At 43.6% G+C, this 17,927-nt stretch overlaps 1 protein-coding gene across 19 annotated transcripts in view; it reads left to right on the plus strand.

Annotated features, from left to right (window-relative positions):
- NHSL1 (NHS like 1) overlaps window positions 1–17,927 on the plus strand; it is a 163,399-nt gene that overhangs the window by 84,217 nt on the left and 61,255 nt on the right. For 2 of the 19 annotated variants that reach the window (XM_040698385.2, XM_004935687.5), the window contains exon 1: window positions 14,478–14,702. The exons of 16 other annotated variants lie outside the window; for them this stretch is intronic. In XM_040698385.2, the coding sequence (XP_040554319.1) occupies window positions 14,501–14,702 (202 nt within the window). In that variant the 5' untranslated portion in view covers window positions 14,478–14,500. Of the gene's footprint in view, window positions 1–1,591; window positions 4,475–14,477; window positions 14,703–17,927 lie in introns of those variants that run through there. One more of the 19 variants, XM_046939113.1, reaches the window with a different exon arrangement.

Here is a 17,927-nt window from a genome sequence, read left to right on the forward strand (position 1 = left end):
TTAGTTGATAAAATCCCTTCTCTAAAACCACATCTCCGAGTATCTTCAGGGGCCTGGCCATGGAGCTGCCTCTTATTTTTCTTTTCCTTCTTGTAGCTTTTTCTACTCTCTTTGCACAGTCCCTAGTGGTGGCACAGTGGCACAGAGTCTCTCCTTGCAGCACCCTTCCCCATTATCCGTGAGATGCTTGGGAGAGAATGAGGTGGGTGATGTGCCTCTGCCTCGCCACCAAGGTAGCCCTTTGCTTCTTGGTTCAATTGCACGGCTGCTGAGCTCACCCTGGCACATGCAACAGGAGTTGCATCAGTGCTTGGTCATAGCTGGGCACCCACAGTGCAATGCAACGCGATTGTTACCAGTACTTGGAATTAGAGATAAATGGAAGATTGAAACCTCTTTTCTTCCAAAAGGCTTAATTCCTAGAAGGTTCATGAGCTGCAGTTTGTTGGCATGTGCTAAAAATGAGGTCACGTTCCTGTGATATTTGCCTGGAGTTTCTCTTTGGTTTATAGCTTTGGTTGAAGGAAAGTAGTGCCAAGAAACACTGCGAAGCAGACATTTGTGCTTACTGCTGGCCTGTGCATGGGAAGTATTTTCCATCATTGCTTGTCTTACAGCTGTGGATTTGAGAGGGAAGTCTTTTATACTAATAATAGCAAGAAGTTATGATAGAAGTTATCCATGAAAAATCCCAGGCATGTGCTGCTTGCTCCCTAGAGAAGGGCTTCATGGTAGAAATGGAGATTTTGTTTTATTATTTATTTGTTTAAAGGATCACAGGCCTGCTCACCAGTTGTCTCATGTGTTCTGTGCGTGTAAGGGCATTCCTTGGATTCTTTTCTTGGCAATGTTCTCATAAAATATCCAATGTTGGAAATCAGGAACAGATTTTTCTCTTTAAACAAATGCATTTTCCAAGTTGAACTGGGCATACAGAATTTTGTAAAACTTGCTTGCTTCTTTCTGTCTTTAATTTGTTTTCTTTTTCACATGCAGCCATCCCAAGTGAGGGGAGGGACTTGCAGTCATCCAAATGGAAGAGTCTGTCTAAGTGAAGATCCTTTGCAGAATTTAGGATTTAGTTTAAATCTAAGGAAAGAACTGATTGATCGTGGGGTGTTTGTTCCCCTGACTTCATTTCAGTTTTTCAATCCTGCCTCAACTGTGTGTAATCACTGTTGGGTTTATGAGTCCGATCCATTCCTTTTGTGGTTATTTCTTTGTCATATGTATGATTTCAAGAGTGAAAACAACTTTGGAGATGCTTCTTATCTGCAAAATCTTCAAAATATAAAAGCAGTTTGAAAATATGTAGAATTAGTACAAGCAACTCAGAGTTCAATTTCAGGTATGTGACTGTATAAGTCGGTGAGCCTGTGGCTGTAAGAAGTTCTCTGCTCTGTTCTTCATTTCTCCTGTACTCCATGGAATTACTCTTTCTGCTATGCTGTTTCCAGGCTGTTCCCTGTGCCGCATCTTTTCCCGTCCCCATCCATGCCATTGCTGCCTGGTTCACCTGTGAGGCAGCTGTAGGCTTCCACTGAGGGAAGTCTTCGCATAACTTGGTCTTAACAGTTACATCTGCCAGAATTCTTTGCGCGGCGGGACAGTAATGGAGAGATCTGTCAGATACACTATGTTCATATGCTGCAAAACAAATCAATTTTTACATCAATACAGAAGGGATTTTAGAGTTTAAGATTGCTTGAAGTTTGAGCTTTTTGTTGATTAAACAGCTCTTTTATCCTGTGCTGAGGGAAGGAGCAGGGGTGAAGGAATCCATACGTGGCTGTGTACGTTCATACCACTCAATGCAGGTCTGTCCTCGTATCAGAGAGCAATGAACAGAGATTGCTTCGACCTATGCCTGAAAGTACAGGATAAAATTGAGGAAGCATAATGAAAGGAAGATGGCAGGTTTGAATAGGAAAATTCTCCCTGAATTTAGTCCAGTGCTAGGGAGCACTGAAGATCCTTACGTGGTTATGTTTAGTCCCTTCAGTGGCTAACTAAATTGGAAAGGAGCACATGGGAAGGAGGGCAGCACGTGTAGAAGTGAAGTGAGCTTTCAGGGCAGCTGAGCACTGAGGCAGCGTCCCTCAGCTCCACCTGTTTCCTGGGTCTGCGTGCAGCTGGAGGGGCAAATGGAAGCCCAGAGATGCTTCTGCAGTGAGGGCTGGGCAGAGGAGAGCTGCTCCCCAGCTCTGGGCCCCATTATGGGGAGGTGGCCCCTAACGATGTTTGTTCGTCTTGTTGGTCAAATGCGTTACGCTCCCTGGAGCTGCTTCATTTGACTGCCGACAGGCCATCAAACGGCACTGGCTCAGGACCTACCAAATGAATGCCTTTTGTTTGGTGTGTTTGCGTTTGTCTTATTTTGGTAACAGAACAGGGTGTGGGCATGTATTTTTTTTCCGTTAAGATTTTAAGGGGGCCGATGGCAGTGGGTGAAGTTGGGCAGAATGTAATCAGGTGCTAGATAAACATCTCCTCCGATAGGCACGCCAGCCCTTCCCAGGGCACACGGGTATTTCGCCCTGCTACCCTAAATTGGCGTGGAAACAAAGCAGGCTGCATGGGTGTAGCTGTGAAAGCAGTTAGTATAGAACGTCACCTTCAGCAGTTCTTTAGCAGATAGTCAGAAACGAGGAGAGCTGCATTTCAGTATTTGAATGTAGCTTGTGCTTTTTAAACCCAGCCGCAGGTGAGCACACCGACAGAAACACTTGACACTCACGGTCTATTCAGGTGTAGTTCTTCAGTCTAAGAGTTTATGAAAATTGACTTGTCTGCTGTCACAACCATATAATTAACACACATCTTTGCCTCTAATTTTACTCTCACGTGGGCATTTAATGCGTTCTCTCCCTTTCTGCTCCTCGTCTGCTTCGCTGCGGGCTGCAGTAGGACTCCTTAGCGCAATTCACACAGTGCTGTAATCTCGAGGAGGGACTAATGGCAAATGAATCATTGGTAGAACGATCATCTGCTGTTTTCCTTGACCTGCTAATGTTTGATTTTTAAACAATACCAACCCAGTATCACCTGGAGGCTTGCGACCGCAGTACATACAGATGGTGATTGCTGTGCCTCGCAATAGGAGAGGGCAGCGAATTTCTGCCAAAGTGCAGCAAGAAGCCAACGCTGTTAATTTTAAACAGCAAAACTGTGGAGATTAGAGAGTATGAAAACATAAGAAAGTAGCGTGCACAGCTGACGGGATGCATAAGTATTGAAAGAATTTCACGTTGAAGTAGTCTTTGAAACAGCGTGCGCATACTTGAAGCCTATAAATATCTTCACACATTTTTCAGTGGTTTAAGCTTAGTAATGGTTTTGCATTGCTTAAGTATAGCATTACCAGATTTACCAGATTTGTACTATCTATGCTTGTCACTCGTCTACAATAGCTTTTTTTTTTTCTTTCCCAGCAGCATTTGTGCAGAAGACTGATGTGCTGCTGGGGAAATGCCATAAACTTTTGTCAAATAGGAGATCTGCTTCCTGTGAAAGCACACTGCCTGGCATTAAGAGATGGAAATTTTATTAATTCTTTTATTCGGAGTCCTGTCACAGCTGCGGTCCTGCCTGTGGTTAATGTCTGGTGAAACAGCCTATAATTACCCCAGGCATCTTATTTTAATGCTGTCCTAGTGCTGTCTGACTCGCAGTCCTCTAGAGCATCCCACTCTTTTCTATCTGTATTTTAAAAAATTCAGAAAATGTTCCTGGCATTTTAAGCTCTTATGTAACTTCTCTGGAACTTGAGACTCGAAAATAGTTTAAGCTTAATTGCTGATCTTAGGCAGAAAGGTTACAAACGCATGGCTTATTTAGTCTAGCTGGTAGCTTGGGAGGTAAATATCACGATGAGAGAGGAAACTTGTTGAAGTTAAAGTACAGTATTGGCACGAGATGAATGTTTTTGAGCAAGCTGTGAATTTATTGAAGTCTGACATTAAAAGATCCCAAACCATCTGAGGAGGGAGGTTGTGGAACAGGCTTCCAAACAGGATAATGTGGACAAAGAAGTGTTTTTAAGATGGCTCTTGATAAGTTTTGGTAGTTTAAGTCAGAATTTCCGTAGCTAGTAAATGAGGTTTGTAGCAGTGGTCTTTTGGGCTAAGTAGATGTCTGGGCACCGCGCTACATTTGTAGTGTATGATGCAGTCATCTCATGTTTAAGTGCTTCTGGTGGTCCATCTGTGAGGACCAGGAAGATTTATCCCTTTACGTACTTACTTACACCATCTGATATTTGTCTCTTTTGTTCTGCTTTAGGAAAAGACAGAGTGAGGAACAGGTGCCCTACAAGTCCTCCTGGCATCACACAGGCTTGCAAGTGTGTCGCACTCTCTATCCTCCCATTTAAACAGAGCAACAGACACTGCTGGTACAGAAATCTTGCAAGCTTGGGCTGGTTGGGACTCCTGGGCTTTTTCTGTCCCCTTCTAACACCGTGTGTTCTCCACTTGTAAGTTTGATTTTATAAATTTCCTGCTCTCACAGGGACCTCAGACCTTGCTGACATCCTTCTATGTTCTCTTGCTCTTTTCCTGTGCTGCCCTGTAGTTACATATGTGTAAAGGTACGGCAATATCTTTCTGTAGGCTGCTTGTTTCAAGGGCTTTCTTGACCTGGAAGTCCTCCTAATTGAGAAATCTGTTGGGAATCTCTTCCCAGCATGGCATCCTGGTCCCTTTCTAAGTTGTAATCCATGCTTACTCTACTTTAAACTCATCGGTAACTGCTAAAATGCAAAGAAGTAATGGCAGTTGTAGCCACGCTTGTTGGTGAAGACAGGGGCTAATGCTTGTGGTGCTGAGGCTTCAGCGCAGCCAGGAGCCCACTCTCCAGGATGGGCACATGCTCTCTGCACCTCAGCCACAGAGGCTTGGATTATTTTGTGCATTTTTTTTAGTTTTAGGAGAATTGCTGTGTCTTTAACGTGCTAATGTGAGATAAAGAAGCATGAAGCCTAAGTAATGAGGAAAGCCCAGGTTTTTTCTGCCTTCGTTATTGAGGTCAACCAGCTGGACACTCTTGCCTGAAGGTTTAATTTGCAAAGGGGTTATATATATTTTTCAGTAAGTTGGGTAAAATCTGCTGTCCAAATGCACACATGCATCTTTCTTTAGTCAGCCAGGTTTATTTTTTTGTCACAGTTTCATACTCGAGAGGTTTTTGTATATGGTGGCAACTACAAGAATTCACTTACGCAGCAGTCTGTGTCCATTTCCCCATTCAAACCAGGTGCCTGCTGGAGAACAGATCGTGGCAACACCAATGCCTTCCTGAGGAAGGAGGGTACAGGTTGATTTTAAACTTCTGTCCTGGCAGGAAGTATTCTAGGAGGGGGTCTGAGGTGGAAACTGGGGAGATGTGTGAAGGGATAAAGGTTATGGAAGTAGTAGTAGTAACATGTGCTTAGGACCTTAATTAGAATTTAGAAATGAAATATTTCCTTCTCTCATGCCTGTTATACAGCTATCTTCTGAGAATTTTATGAGGAATAAGATTATTTCTGTTCTCTTTTCTGGAAAGGGAAGAGAGGTGAAGTTGTCGTCTTGGTTTCTCTGTTGCTTTTTGAAGGCTTCAGAACAACACTTTGCTGTGCCATGGAGTTTCACCCCTGAAATACCCTGTTTTTCCTGCATGATCAGATTTTGATTTCTTTTCAAAGCCTTATCTTTCCTCAGCTCTTGGCGTGTCTACTGGTACTGTCGTGACTCTGGGCATACTCTGCACCAGCATGACTCCAAGGGCAGTGCCACCGCCTCATGGCTGTCTCAGAATTGCTGCCATGAGGTGAACTCGACCCCATTGGGTTGAACAGCTTGGATCTGAGCTGGAGATCTGAGATATTCTTGCCTTGTTCTCCTTGTCAGAGGTTGCTCTCATTTTCAGATTCTGTGTACGTACAAGCTCATGTGGATATGTGTGTAAATCATTTCATGCGTGGAAAGGCCATGTGCTCTGGGGAATTTACAAATAGTATTTGACGTATGAAAACGCGCCACAGTTTCATTGTTTTGAAGTCTAGTCTTCAATTATCATCCTCAATTGTGTAACTTTACTGTCATTTTTTCCTTTAAAAAGAGTCTAAGGGGACAGACAAAGTGTGCATCAAGTCTGAGTGACTTGCAAGCACAAAAAAGTTTATAATGATCTGTTCAGCCTCAAATTTGTCTTGATCAGTAGTCTGAAGAAGACATATTCTGTCAAAATTTGCAATTTCAGGATACGTAATTCTGAAATCATCAGAAGTGTAGACTTGGAAAATTATGTAATGTCTTGATTTGTGGTTTTGTTATGGCTCATGATGCATTTTGCATTGCTCAGTCGGGGCTGTTTAAGAGAAAATCTTTCCCTGGCATAAGTATGTCAGTGTATGGGGAGAGTAATCTAGAAGGGGACTTATTTTTGGCAGCATTGCTTGAAATTTCAGATTTTTTTCTTCATTTTATTTTCTTCTAGTGAACAAACTGATAGAAACCCATAAACAATGGGATATATTAATATGTATGTTTCCTTATGGCTGGTTTTCAGATAGCTGCTCTTCCCAAGTGGCTTTGTGAAGCTCATCCATTTGAATTGCTTTTTGGTGGTATTTTTTTTTTCTTTTTTCTTTTTTTTTCTTTTTACAGAGCTCTAGTTCCAGGTGCCAAGAAGGAAAAGTTACTGGTAGACTGGAGCAGTTCTACCACATGTGTTCAAATCATTCTGTAGCAAAATCCAACACTGTAATTGTAAGAACAGTTCACTTCAACCATTAATTTGGTATTCTGCATAAAGCAGTAGTCCAGAGAGGTTCATGTTAAAGATATGAAAAGAACAAATCAGTGCAGGTTTTTTTTTGTAAAAATCGAGGCTTATGTAATGGATACTAAAAGTTACACAGCATATGGCTATATTATTGATCCCTGGAGTCACGAGCATTCTTAGAGTGTGATTTTTGTCCTGGATTGAAATACTACAACTTTGTACTGCTCCTCATTAGACTAATCTTTCCATGGTAGTGGCCACATATTTTTGTCATTACTCTTTCTACTAGAATTTGATGCCATGATCTACAAATCCCAGGATTTACTTACTTTTTTAAGAAAAAAAGCATTTTGTGATCTGTTATAAAGTATGCAAACTATATCTAGCTAGAACTCTTAAGAAATAGACTCTAAGCTGGCTTACCTTGCATAAATACGATTTTCATCAAACTGTGACACTTTAGATTAAAAAATCAGTATGTTTGATATATGAGGTCCCAGCACCTGTGGCATTGCCCAGAGCTGTAGGACAGGGAGGTGACAAGGGGGTGCCAGGAGGGGCACTCAGGAGCTGGGCAGATGTTTGACCCAAGCCCACGTGTCAGCGTGGCAATAGCAGGCTGTGCAGTGAAAAATGTGATTATTGAATTGTTTGGGTTTGTTATTTTTTTTTTACATTAGGTTCACCATCCTCACTCCTTCACCAGCATGCTAGTATTATTGCGTTAGTTTCTTTCTTTCTTTATGTGAAGATTAAGGGCAGTACTTTATGCCAAACATAAAGAGACATTTTGATGTACAAAATTGAAGCAGTTCTAGAAATACGTGGCAAAAAATGACCTCACTTGATATGAATTGGAATCCTTTAAGTCTTTTCCATTGTTTTACTCTTGAGGGCCCCCTTGATTCTTCAGTGGCGTCAGTTCCAGCAGAGAAGCTGGGCAGCACTTCCTGCACAGAAGGACATGGGCTTGGGGCAGCAGCCTTTTGGTGGATGTTTTTGGTAGCAGTGCTTGTAGAGTGGTGTAAGTTGCTTTGTTTTTATATTGAAGCCCTCCCATGCATTAAGCCCCGTGATGAGCTTCCTGGGTTGAAGGGAGGTTGCTGCTGCTCCGAGTTAGAAGGATGCTTCCCTATTCAGGCATCCAATGGGAGTAGGGAGATGGCTTCTTTCTTTTTCTGTTGCCATGGTAATGAGTTTAATAAGCAGACCCGCTGTGGGCAATCCTCCTACAACTCTGTCATCATTTAATACGAGTTGTGAAATAAGCTGTTAGAGGTGTGACTCCTTAATTTTTGTGTTGTGTGCTTGTGCTGTACTAGTCTGCTTGGCTATCCACTGTGGCTCCAGATGGGCAGCTGTCCTCTCACCCTGCTTCTGGGGAATCGTCCTTTACTCTGTATTTTCCTGATCACAGAATATCCTGAGTTGGAAGGGACCCACAAGGATCATCAAGTCCACCTCATGACTCTGTGCAGGACCACCCATATTCAAATCCTGTGTCTGAGAGAGGTGTCCAAATGCCGTTTGAACTCTGGCAACTTGGGGCGTGCCCACAGCTCTGGGCAGCCTGTTCCATGCCCGCTGCCCTCTGGTGAAGAACCTTTCCCTGGCACCCACCCTGCCCTTTCCCTGACACAGCTCCATGCCATTCCCTGGGGTGCTGTCAGCAGAGAGCAGAGCTCAGTGATGCCACTCCACTCCCCTCATGGGGAGCTGCAGCTGCCATGAGGCCTCCGCTCAGCCTCCTCTGCTCTGGGCTGAGCAAACCAAGGGAGACCTCAGCCACTCTTCATACTTCTTGCCCTCCAGACCTTTCACCATCTTTGTAGCCCTCCTTTGGACACTCTGTTATAGTTTTATGTCCTTCTTATATTGTGGCACCCAAACCCGACCCAGTGCTGGAGGTGAGGCTGCGCAGCGCAGAGCAGTGTGGGATAACCCGTTCCCTCACCTGGTGGCAGTGCTGGGCCTGATGTACTCCAGGATACAGTTGGCCCTTTGGACTCCCAGGGCACATTGCTGACTCAAATTCAGCTTGCCGTCAACCAGAGCCACCAGATCCCTTTCCATGGGTTCTACAGCCTCTCATCGCCCCATTCTGTGCCCCAGGGTTGCCCTGTTCCAAGTGACAAGTGGGACCAAGCTCCTGAAGCAGGGCAGCAAGGGTGGCTGCTGTTGAGACTGCCACTAGTAACAGCTTCTCCTCAGAAGTGCCATCTCTCTGATGGTTCTGTCTTCTTTCCCAAATACGCGTCACCCCCTTCACAAACGCAGTCTGGTTTGTAAAAAGCGCCAACTAAACTCTTCATCTTAACAAGTCTTATTTCTGTATGGCAACAGAGCTGAAATAGAAAAGCTCAGAAAGATTTTTCTGATCTACCTGCTGCTTGTAATGCTGGCTTTACTTGCTTTCTCATTTGACTCATTTGAATGTTCCAAAGCAACAATCAAGATTTGATATTGAACATCAGACGCTGTTTGTTGCTCCTAAGAAGGTTTTCAAATTGAAAGTAAAGATTAATAATTGCAGCACACAAGTGTATTTTTAATTTCCTGGGGACTGTCAGTAATGTGAGAAAAAAGTGTGTTTTTTCTCCTCCAGTATCTTACTTACATGCTGTATCTCAAAATACTTATTGGATTAAAAGTAATTACAGAGGGCTATTACATAGCAGCAAAGGAAGAAATGAAATTAAGATATGGAAGAGAAAGTAATGGGTATTCTTAGAATTGATGAGGTGGGGAGATATGGGAAGATAGTTCCAGATCGTAATGCAAGAGATTCGTGTATGAGGAGGCAGAAAAGAGCCGTTGGTGGAAGCAAAGATTTGGAACAATCTCTACATGGCTTTATTGGGAAGAGTGTTATTGCTGTATGTTATTATACGTGTGCCTGCTGTGTTGGCAGGTCTGCAGGTTCCATGTGGTGTAGGGGTGCCCAGGAGTGGCAGCCGTGGCTCCAGGAGCCATAGTGTCAGAACACCATTACCTTCAGAGGGTTTCATCCAGCTTGTTAAACACACAGTTGCCTGTAATGCTCGCTGTAGCTCTTTACACGGTGTATTATGTTGATTTTAGTTACTTAAGTCCTTGAAAAAGAAAAAAAAGGGGAAAAAGAAAAAGGAAGATAGAAGCTAGATATATGTTGTATGGTCACAAGCAGCTGATGAAAACAATTCCATGAGAGCGCTTAGGGGTAACAGCATGGAGCTCCAAGTGCACCCGGCTGTGGGGCAGCCGCCCTGCCTCAGCCCTTTCATCGCCGGTGCTCATTGATGTCTCTCAGTATTGTAAGAGCTCTTCCAATGTTTGATTTGCTTCAGAAACGGTAAAGCTGGTACATCCTGCTCCCTTCCTGTTTGAGTTACTGATTTTCAGTTAAAAAAGGAATTATAATACCTTGAGGTTGTTGGTTCTTTTTTCCCTTGCTTTTGAAATTCCTTTGTTTGCTGCTTGTATGTTTGATGAATGTGAGTCAGGACTTGAGATGCACCGAATGTTTAATACACAAAAAAGAGGAAGGGACTGAGAGAACAGCGTGTCCCAAACCCAGGAGCTGGCAGCAGCCAGAACGGAGACATTGGGGCACTGCAGTCAGGCACAACTGTGGTTCCGCTGTGTTACCTGTTGTCCTTCTGCAGTCTGGGGATCCTTGCCCTCTGGGAGTGTTGTTTTGAGGTTTACTTCGTGTTATGTGGCTCCAATGAGATACATTGGAACTAGATCATCTTAAAGGTCCTTTCCAACCCAAACCATTCATTGAGTCTATGTTGTATGTATAAATAATATATTTTTTTACTTGTTTGTTTTACGAATAACTGTAATTATTTGTAATAACCTACAATTTGAACCTTCAGCTGATCAGCCAAAAAGCCCAGGGTACATCAGCCCTTTTCTGCTAAAAATAGAATCACCGTTTAATGAGGGCAAAGTTTATCCCTGTGGATTTCCACCAGCTCCCTTTTAATTTCAAACACTACTCTTGGGTTTGCATTGGAAATTACTTCATTTCATGGCTTTGTTGTGCATTGTTGTATATGTTTTTGTGGCATTATTTTATTACATTGTATATATTACCTTTTTTTTTTGTAGGCAGAGGATCTACAAACTGTGCGTAAAGACCCATGACAGAATTTCTTATGTGTACTTTTGAAGCTTATGTTGATAACAGAGTAGGACTGACACACCCATACTTTGTGATTCCTAATCTCCTGTTTCCATTATGTATATCCTACAGGCTTTTAAAACTCCTACCAAGTTATCAGTACCACTGCTGTTTTCCAAGGTCAGGAGCACGTAGGCATGTCTGATAAAAGTGCTGATGTTTTCTTTGGTTGTATTTTTATTTTGTTTCTTGTAATCATGGAGTTAGTCACAATTTGAGGCATCCATCAAACTCTTAACAACATTCTTTCTTTAGACCAAATGTTGTTCCCAGTATAATGTAATCATTTTCCTCCTCAATTATTCAAGCTCTCCCTAATAAGCCTGTAAAGAGATGGCTTAGCAAAAATGAAATATGCTGATAAAAGGATGAATATGCATGTCTAACAAGCTGCTCAGAGCATTCATACTTGCATTACTAATAGTTCAATTTTTAAATGGTGTGAAAAAGAGTTATAAAGGAAATGCTATTTGGGAAAGTCTCATTATTAACAATAGCTCTAGGCTGGGAAAAATGAACAGCTTCATTTCTGTCTGCTTAAAAAATAAAACAGCACCTCAGCTGAAGTAGAATTGTGAAGCCTATTCAGAAGTTTTATGGTAAGATTTTAGGTGAAATTTTCGATCAGATTATTGTTCCATATATGCATAGGAGAAAGTAATTGGTTTTATAGCTTTTTTGGAGGAGAGGGCAAAGGATAAAGTTGGCAAGATACACAGCGTCCTTCTCACATGAGAACAGTACATCCAACAGGGCATCCTCTTCCCAACTATTTATGATTTTGTATTTTCTGAGATAACTGTCATCAGGTCATGTATTGTAGGCGTTACCTGTTGTATATGTTGCCAAGGTCTTCCAGGTGTCTGAGAAGAACAGATTTATTCTTTAAGTGAAAAATCTGTATGGACATTAGCGCCTGCCGTATGGTAAATATACTTGTTAAACTGGATTTCTGCCCTGATCCCATTATCGTACATCAGCCTTACTGAGTGAGCACGCATTGAGAACGTGGCTAATGGGGTTTATCTGTAGTCCAGAGAAGTGCATGTTAAATGTTATTGGGTCTTCAGGCCAATATGTTATCCTGTGTCATCTTGTTAAGTGCTTGGGAACATCTCAGTCTGCCGAACATTGAGTTTTGCCTTTTTCCTCTATCTTATTGCATCCTTGTTTTCACTGCATGCTACATAATAACACTGATTTCAGAATTTTTGTTCATCTCCAATAGATAGACTCTTCCCGGGACCCTCCTAGCATCATGGTGGAAGAGGTGAGGCAGCAAGCACTGTGCCAGCTCAGCAGGTTACAGAGATATTGCTCCATTTGGGAGCTCTTTTGTGTTGTGTGTATGAGCTGGTTTGCTAGCAGCACCTGTGGAGATTCACCCCCTTAGGAAGGCTGTCTAGACACTCATTTATTGTGGTGGACACAAGGATATGTGTGGTTTATGAGAGAGCTGAACTCAGACAGTGTTCATCACAGTTTCTTTCTCATAGTCTGATGAGTAAATTTACTTGGCTTTGTGTATTTGTCTTTGCCTCAATGCCCCGTGACCAGCATTCAGCTGGTGCCCATGGGTTCCTTCTGTGCATGTGGAAGAGCCGCTGTGCTGGCAGCTCTTGCCTGTCCTGTTGGTACGTTCACTCCTGTCCATCCCTATTGGTGCCGACACTTGAAATGCCTGCCAAAAAGTATTAGGTTGAAGACAAGGCTTGCTTCATCCCTATTCATTAAAGTTTTCTGGCACTTTTCATTCAAAGACCTGTTTTCTTCTATTTGCAAGTTTGCTGAGATTCAACCACATAAGGTATCTATAAATTATTATACAGAGACAATCACTTCTTCAGATCGTTCTGCAACGTAGCAGAACATTAGGAAAAAAGAAAAGCAGCAGTTACCAAACAAGGCAGCTTCTTGCTTACTTCTCCATTGCCAGCACTGCTGGCTCAGTTCTGCAGACGCCTTCTGCTGGGTGGTGCATTTTGCATGGTGCGGTGCTGCAGGCAGCCTGTGAGCACACGCTGTTCCCAGGCTGGGCCAGAGCTGCAGGCAGCAGCAGGCGACGTGCGCCGTGTCAGGGAGGCACAGGAGCTGTGTCTCACCTGACATGCTGTTGCTTTTTCCTTAACCAGTGATTTTTCTGCCCAAATGCTTTATTCTAGCTATCAACTAGAGAGCAAAAAAGTCTTTTTTTAAAGTACGTAGCTAACTTTCCTGACATCTCTGTGCCTCTGTACAGAGCCGTGGCCTTTCACGAATGGTATGGGTTGGGACTATAGAGTTTGTGAAGAGTTGAGGAGGCAGACCCAGAACTGGGCTCAGTGAGTTGTACTTTATGTAGAATGTACATGTATTCCTTTATGTATCCCTTTTGTAAAAACACATATCCTCTCGTGTTGCCTCTCAAACAATCAAACTTTAAAATCAAGCTTTGAAAAGCAGCTGAGGACAAAAGGTTATATGGGGTTTGTGTGCGTCTTTCTGTGCTGTTTTTTCTTGCAGTCCCGATCCGAGAGTGCTGTGGGCTGACTGCAAAGCCCAGGAAAGGCATGCTTCCTGAGCCCTGAAGGAAGATAGCGTGTAGGATGCGAGATTAGGGTTGGTGTGGAAACCAGCATGGAAACTTCCTTAGCAGTGCAGCCTCTGGGTGAGGCCCTGGAGGCTGTTGGCTTGTGGATGAGGGAACTGAGGGGACCTCAATTGTAATCCTGGCTTTTCCTCTCTGTAGGCAGGTTCCTAAATCCCATTGAGGCTGTCTTTGTCTTTAAATAGGAATAATGCCTCTCCTCTAGAGATGCTGTAGGATTTATTTATTTAGGCAGTACTGAGTACAAAGTGAGAACTGCTTGTATTTTTTTGCTTGCTACTGTGGCTTACCCTGAAAGATACCCGCTGCTTGATGATTACGATTCTGACTTTGAAAGGGAGCGTTCTTCCTAAAATCCAAGTACAGAACTTGCAATACTTCATTTATTTTATTCGATACGCCTTTTCTGCTCTCACGTCCAAGAAGAACACAAATGCTCCTGCTCTTGGCAGATCCCTGCCCCAGCAGTGGCGGTTCTCTGCCTGTCAGTGTCCTAGTGATTACAGCCCGTTAGCTTTAAATAAGCTCCTTGGTTGTGGCCATCTGTGTATGGCCCCAGTACCTGCTGGTCAGAGGGCGGTGAATAATCGGGGATAAGGCTTAAGAGGAGCAGCAGGCTTGGGTGGGAGCAGGAAGGGAGAAGCCTGGGGAGACAACTGAGTGTCACAGCTCTGTGCAGCCGATAATTTCCGGCTCTGTGTTGTGAGACAGGGGCAGTGGCTGGGAGCCCAGCAGCCAGGGGAAGCTGTTCATTAGACGATTGATTTGTATTGTTTTTTCATTTTTTAAGGGATAGTAGAACCTTGCTCAAAACGGTTCGGGCGCAACCAAATAGTTTATCTTAAGTATAGGAGGAGAAAAATCTTCTCCTTCATGGTGCTTTGAATGTGTCTGTTGACGGGTTCTGAGCTGGCCACTCCCTGTTGCACTGAAGTAGCCACTGGGGACAGCGGGGCCATCCTCGAGAGCAGCACAGCACAATGATCGCCTATGTGCGCTGCCTGCCTGCAGAGCCGATGGTCGGGTGCCTCAGCAGCAGCAAGTGGCAGCCGGGCTGCAAGGATGAGGATGAGGAGGAACTCATCCCACTGCATGCTGGAAGGATGGGCAACGCGTACCCCAAGTTGCCCGGGCGCCTCAAGAGGAAGCTGCTGAGAAAGGAGGATGACAGCTTCTGGCCGAGTAAGGAAGTTTTGGGTCCTTTTTTGTTGCGTATTGTGGTTATTATTGAAGGACTAAATAGGTAAAATGTATTTGCAAGTGAGGAAAACATCCATGTTTTTCTTAATGTTACAGAGAATGAGGAAATTGGGAAGAATCTTGTTCTGAAGAGAACATATCTTGACTTCAGAAAATGTGTGTGAATACACAGGTGTGCCATCACAGTTAGAGCTGCGTGGCACTGCCCTCATGCATGTATTCTGTTCTGTGTCTGAGAGGTGTTGAGCGTTTGCTTTCAGCTCAGTAGTGCTCCTCCTCAGCAAAATTACTGGTTTCGTTGAGCGGAGCTGTTGACATGGTGCCCTAATTGAAAGCCAGTGGATGAAAGGGCCGGGAGAAATAAGAAAAAGGTCTGAAACTCAAAGATCTTTAACGTAGCTGATGAGTACTTAAAGAAACCTGTTTTTGAATGACCTTGGGTTTCTTAAGGTTGTTTTCCCTCTGAATGTAAGAAAGAATTCCTGAATTGTGATGACTCGCTCTTTTTCGAATCTGTATAGTTTCACGTTTCATTAGCAAATACAGATGGGGAAAAGGAGAGAGCATAGGATAGACAGTGGTAATGCTCAGCTGTTTTGCTTTTAGCCTTATTGCTTGCCTTCATTTTTTTTCTGGCCACCTAAGCAAAGGCACCCAGCTGTTCACGGAATGGTTGCTGTAAAAAGTGTGTTTTAGGGTGATGGGGGCAAAATTTCACAAGACAAAGGAACTTTTTCCTGCAAAAAAACCCAGCTGGTTGGCTTTCTTACACTAGGCCTTTTTTTTTTAATTATTATTCTTCAGAGTGTATTGATATGTTCACAGCTGTGTGGATTTGCTTTTCCTCATTAGTGTTATACTGGTCATCTGACAATGTCTAATTACTACCCGATCGATAAATCTAGCCACACAGCGCTAACACTCATCAGTGAAATTGCACATACGTCTGCTTTCTGTTATGTTCCATGTACAATTCCATGGCCTCTGTATTCTAGGGGAGCTATCACAGAGGCACCCAGAAGCCACCCCAGTGATGCTGCTGAGCAGGATGTGACCCCCTCTGCTATGCCAGCCAGGGGGAGGCCTTCGGTAGCTCCTTTTGCACTGCATTTACAAAGTTTGGAGACCGAAGTAGTTGATTTTGCATGTAAATAGTTGAGTCTCTTCAAGGCACCTTTCAGCTTCTTCTTGGGTGAGAACTTGATGGTCTCAGAGTGGAAATAATACAAATAGCTGTGCGGAGGAAGTGCCCAGGACATTTTCTTGCATCTAAATAGTGGGATTGAGATCCCAGGTATGGAGTGGGAGTGTCTGCTCTCCCTGACCAGGTGCATTCATTTTGTTGGCATTGCTTCAGTGTTCTCCCAGTGAAGAGAGAATTCCTTTATGTTCTATTGACTATTTTAAAATCTGTGCACACTTGCGTAGTTTGGATGATTTGTAATACAGCACATACATAGGCTATTCAGTGGTTTAGTTGTGACCTACCAAAGCTTATAAGAGTAATTTCTGTGCCTCAGTGATAAACTTTTACGTATGGAAGAGTTTATAGTTGATTCCCATGGGTTGAGTTTCACCGGTGTCTGGTACGATCCTGAGTTGGAGATCGATTATCTTTGGAGGTCCCTTCCAACTTAAACCATTCTATGATTCTGTTTGCATTATGAACCACCGAAGCTTCTGTATGTAATGCTGAATCTTCTAAGCTGTGCATGGAAAGATCAGCTGAGTGCTTCCTGCCTTGGCTGTGCCAGTGCCAGTGCCCACACTTGTGCTGGGGTGCCAGCCCTGCCCATTGCCTGCCTTCCTTTGTGTTCTTCCTCAGGCCACGGTGATGAAAGAATGAAAATGCAATTAAGCCATCAGTTAAGTGTTATTGGCTGGACAGGTCCTATTTCTCTTGGAGATAAGGGAGACCTGTGTTGCTTTTAACCTCTGTTAATGTTTATTTTAAGGAACAAAAGTGTTTCAGAGTGGAAGTGCTTTCTGGGAATGGGTCAAGTGATAGCTGCCGAGCACAGCAGGTGCTCATTGGCCAGCATTATCTCTGGTGATAACGGCCTCCATGGGAACCCCATCGTAGAGGTTTCACAGGCAGAAAATGCCCTGGGCAGCATTGGGGTCGTTTGCAAACACAACAGCAGCCCAAGTATTGAGCTCCGTGCCTGAGGGCAGTTTCCTCATCAAGGACTGTTTAGCCTCCGGTGCTGCTTCTCACCACAGTGCTGCTATTGGGCAGTGTTCACGTGTGTGTTCAGGTTGGGGTGCTGCAGGCGCAGCCAGCAAAGAACCAGGTTAGGGCTTGGTGGCTTCATTCAGCTGTTAGCAGTTGATCCATTGAAAATATCAAGTAAGGGATGCATGAAGTGGAAATTGAGCATTACCAACTCGGTCTTGTTTCAACATCCGTGATGCTGTTCCTCTGCTATCACTGCTGTATTCATTGAAAATAGGCAATGTATGATTGAAACAAGCCAGAATTCAGGAATACAGCTTCTCAGAGCCTTGCTGCTTGGAGAAAGAACAACATTACGGTAGTGGAGACGCTATCAGCATCTCATGCATATCCATGACTATGGAACAACTCCAGCACTGCTGCGTGCCTGTAGTTAGTTTCCTGCAGCAAAGCTGAGCTGAAGCTTTGGGCTGACCAGGCCTGGCAGAACTGCTAAGGTGATTCTGTTTTCAGTGCTAGCTGGACTGGGTGAGAGCCTTATGGCAGTGCCTGCTGCCTCCAAATGCTGCCACCTCCTGCTCAGAGCATTGCCTGCCTCTCGTGCTCAGCATCTCTGCTACGTGTTCTATCCAACTTCCTACGTTTAAAGGCACTTTATGCTAATGTAGCTAAACTGTTGCATCAGTCTTTTCTTTTTTTAATGATGTTTTGGTAAAAGTTTTGGAGGTTTTTTCTCTTTCTTTCTTCTGCAGGCAAGAGAGGGAGCCAACTGCAGTATTGGATTACTTCTAGTGTTTGTTGAACAGTAGCTTCAGTTATTGGAACTTTTTCTTCATGTTTTGTTGCCCAGTAGCTCATGAAAGAATGCTCTATTCTTTTTCATTCATTACCCTTTCGAGGGACAACAGCTCTGTCTTAACTGCGAATCCAAGACCTTTCTGCATGATGTGTATTGTGTGGAAAAGCATACAGAATTCGAAAGGATAATGACTGAATCTGTTTATTAATTAAGAGGGTGTTCTGAACCAAGT

Source organism: Gallus gallus, chromosome 3 (genome assembly GCF_016699485.2).
Source record: "Gallus gallus isolate bGalGal1 chromosome 3, bGalGal1.mat.broiler.GRCg7b, whole genome shotgun sequence".
NCBI lineage: Eukaryota > Metazoa > Chordata > Aves > Galliformes > Phasianidae > Gallus > Gallus gallus.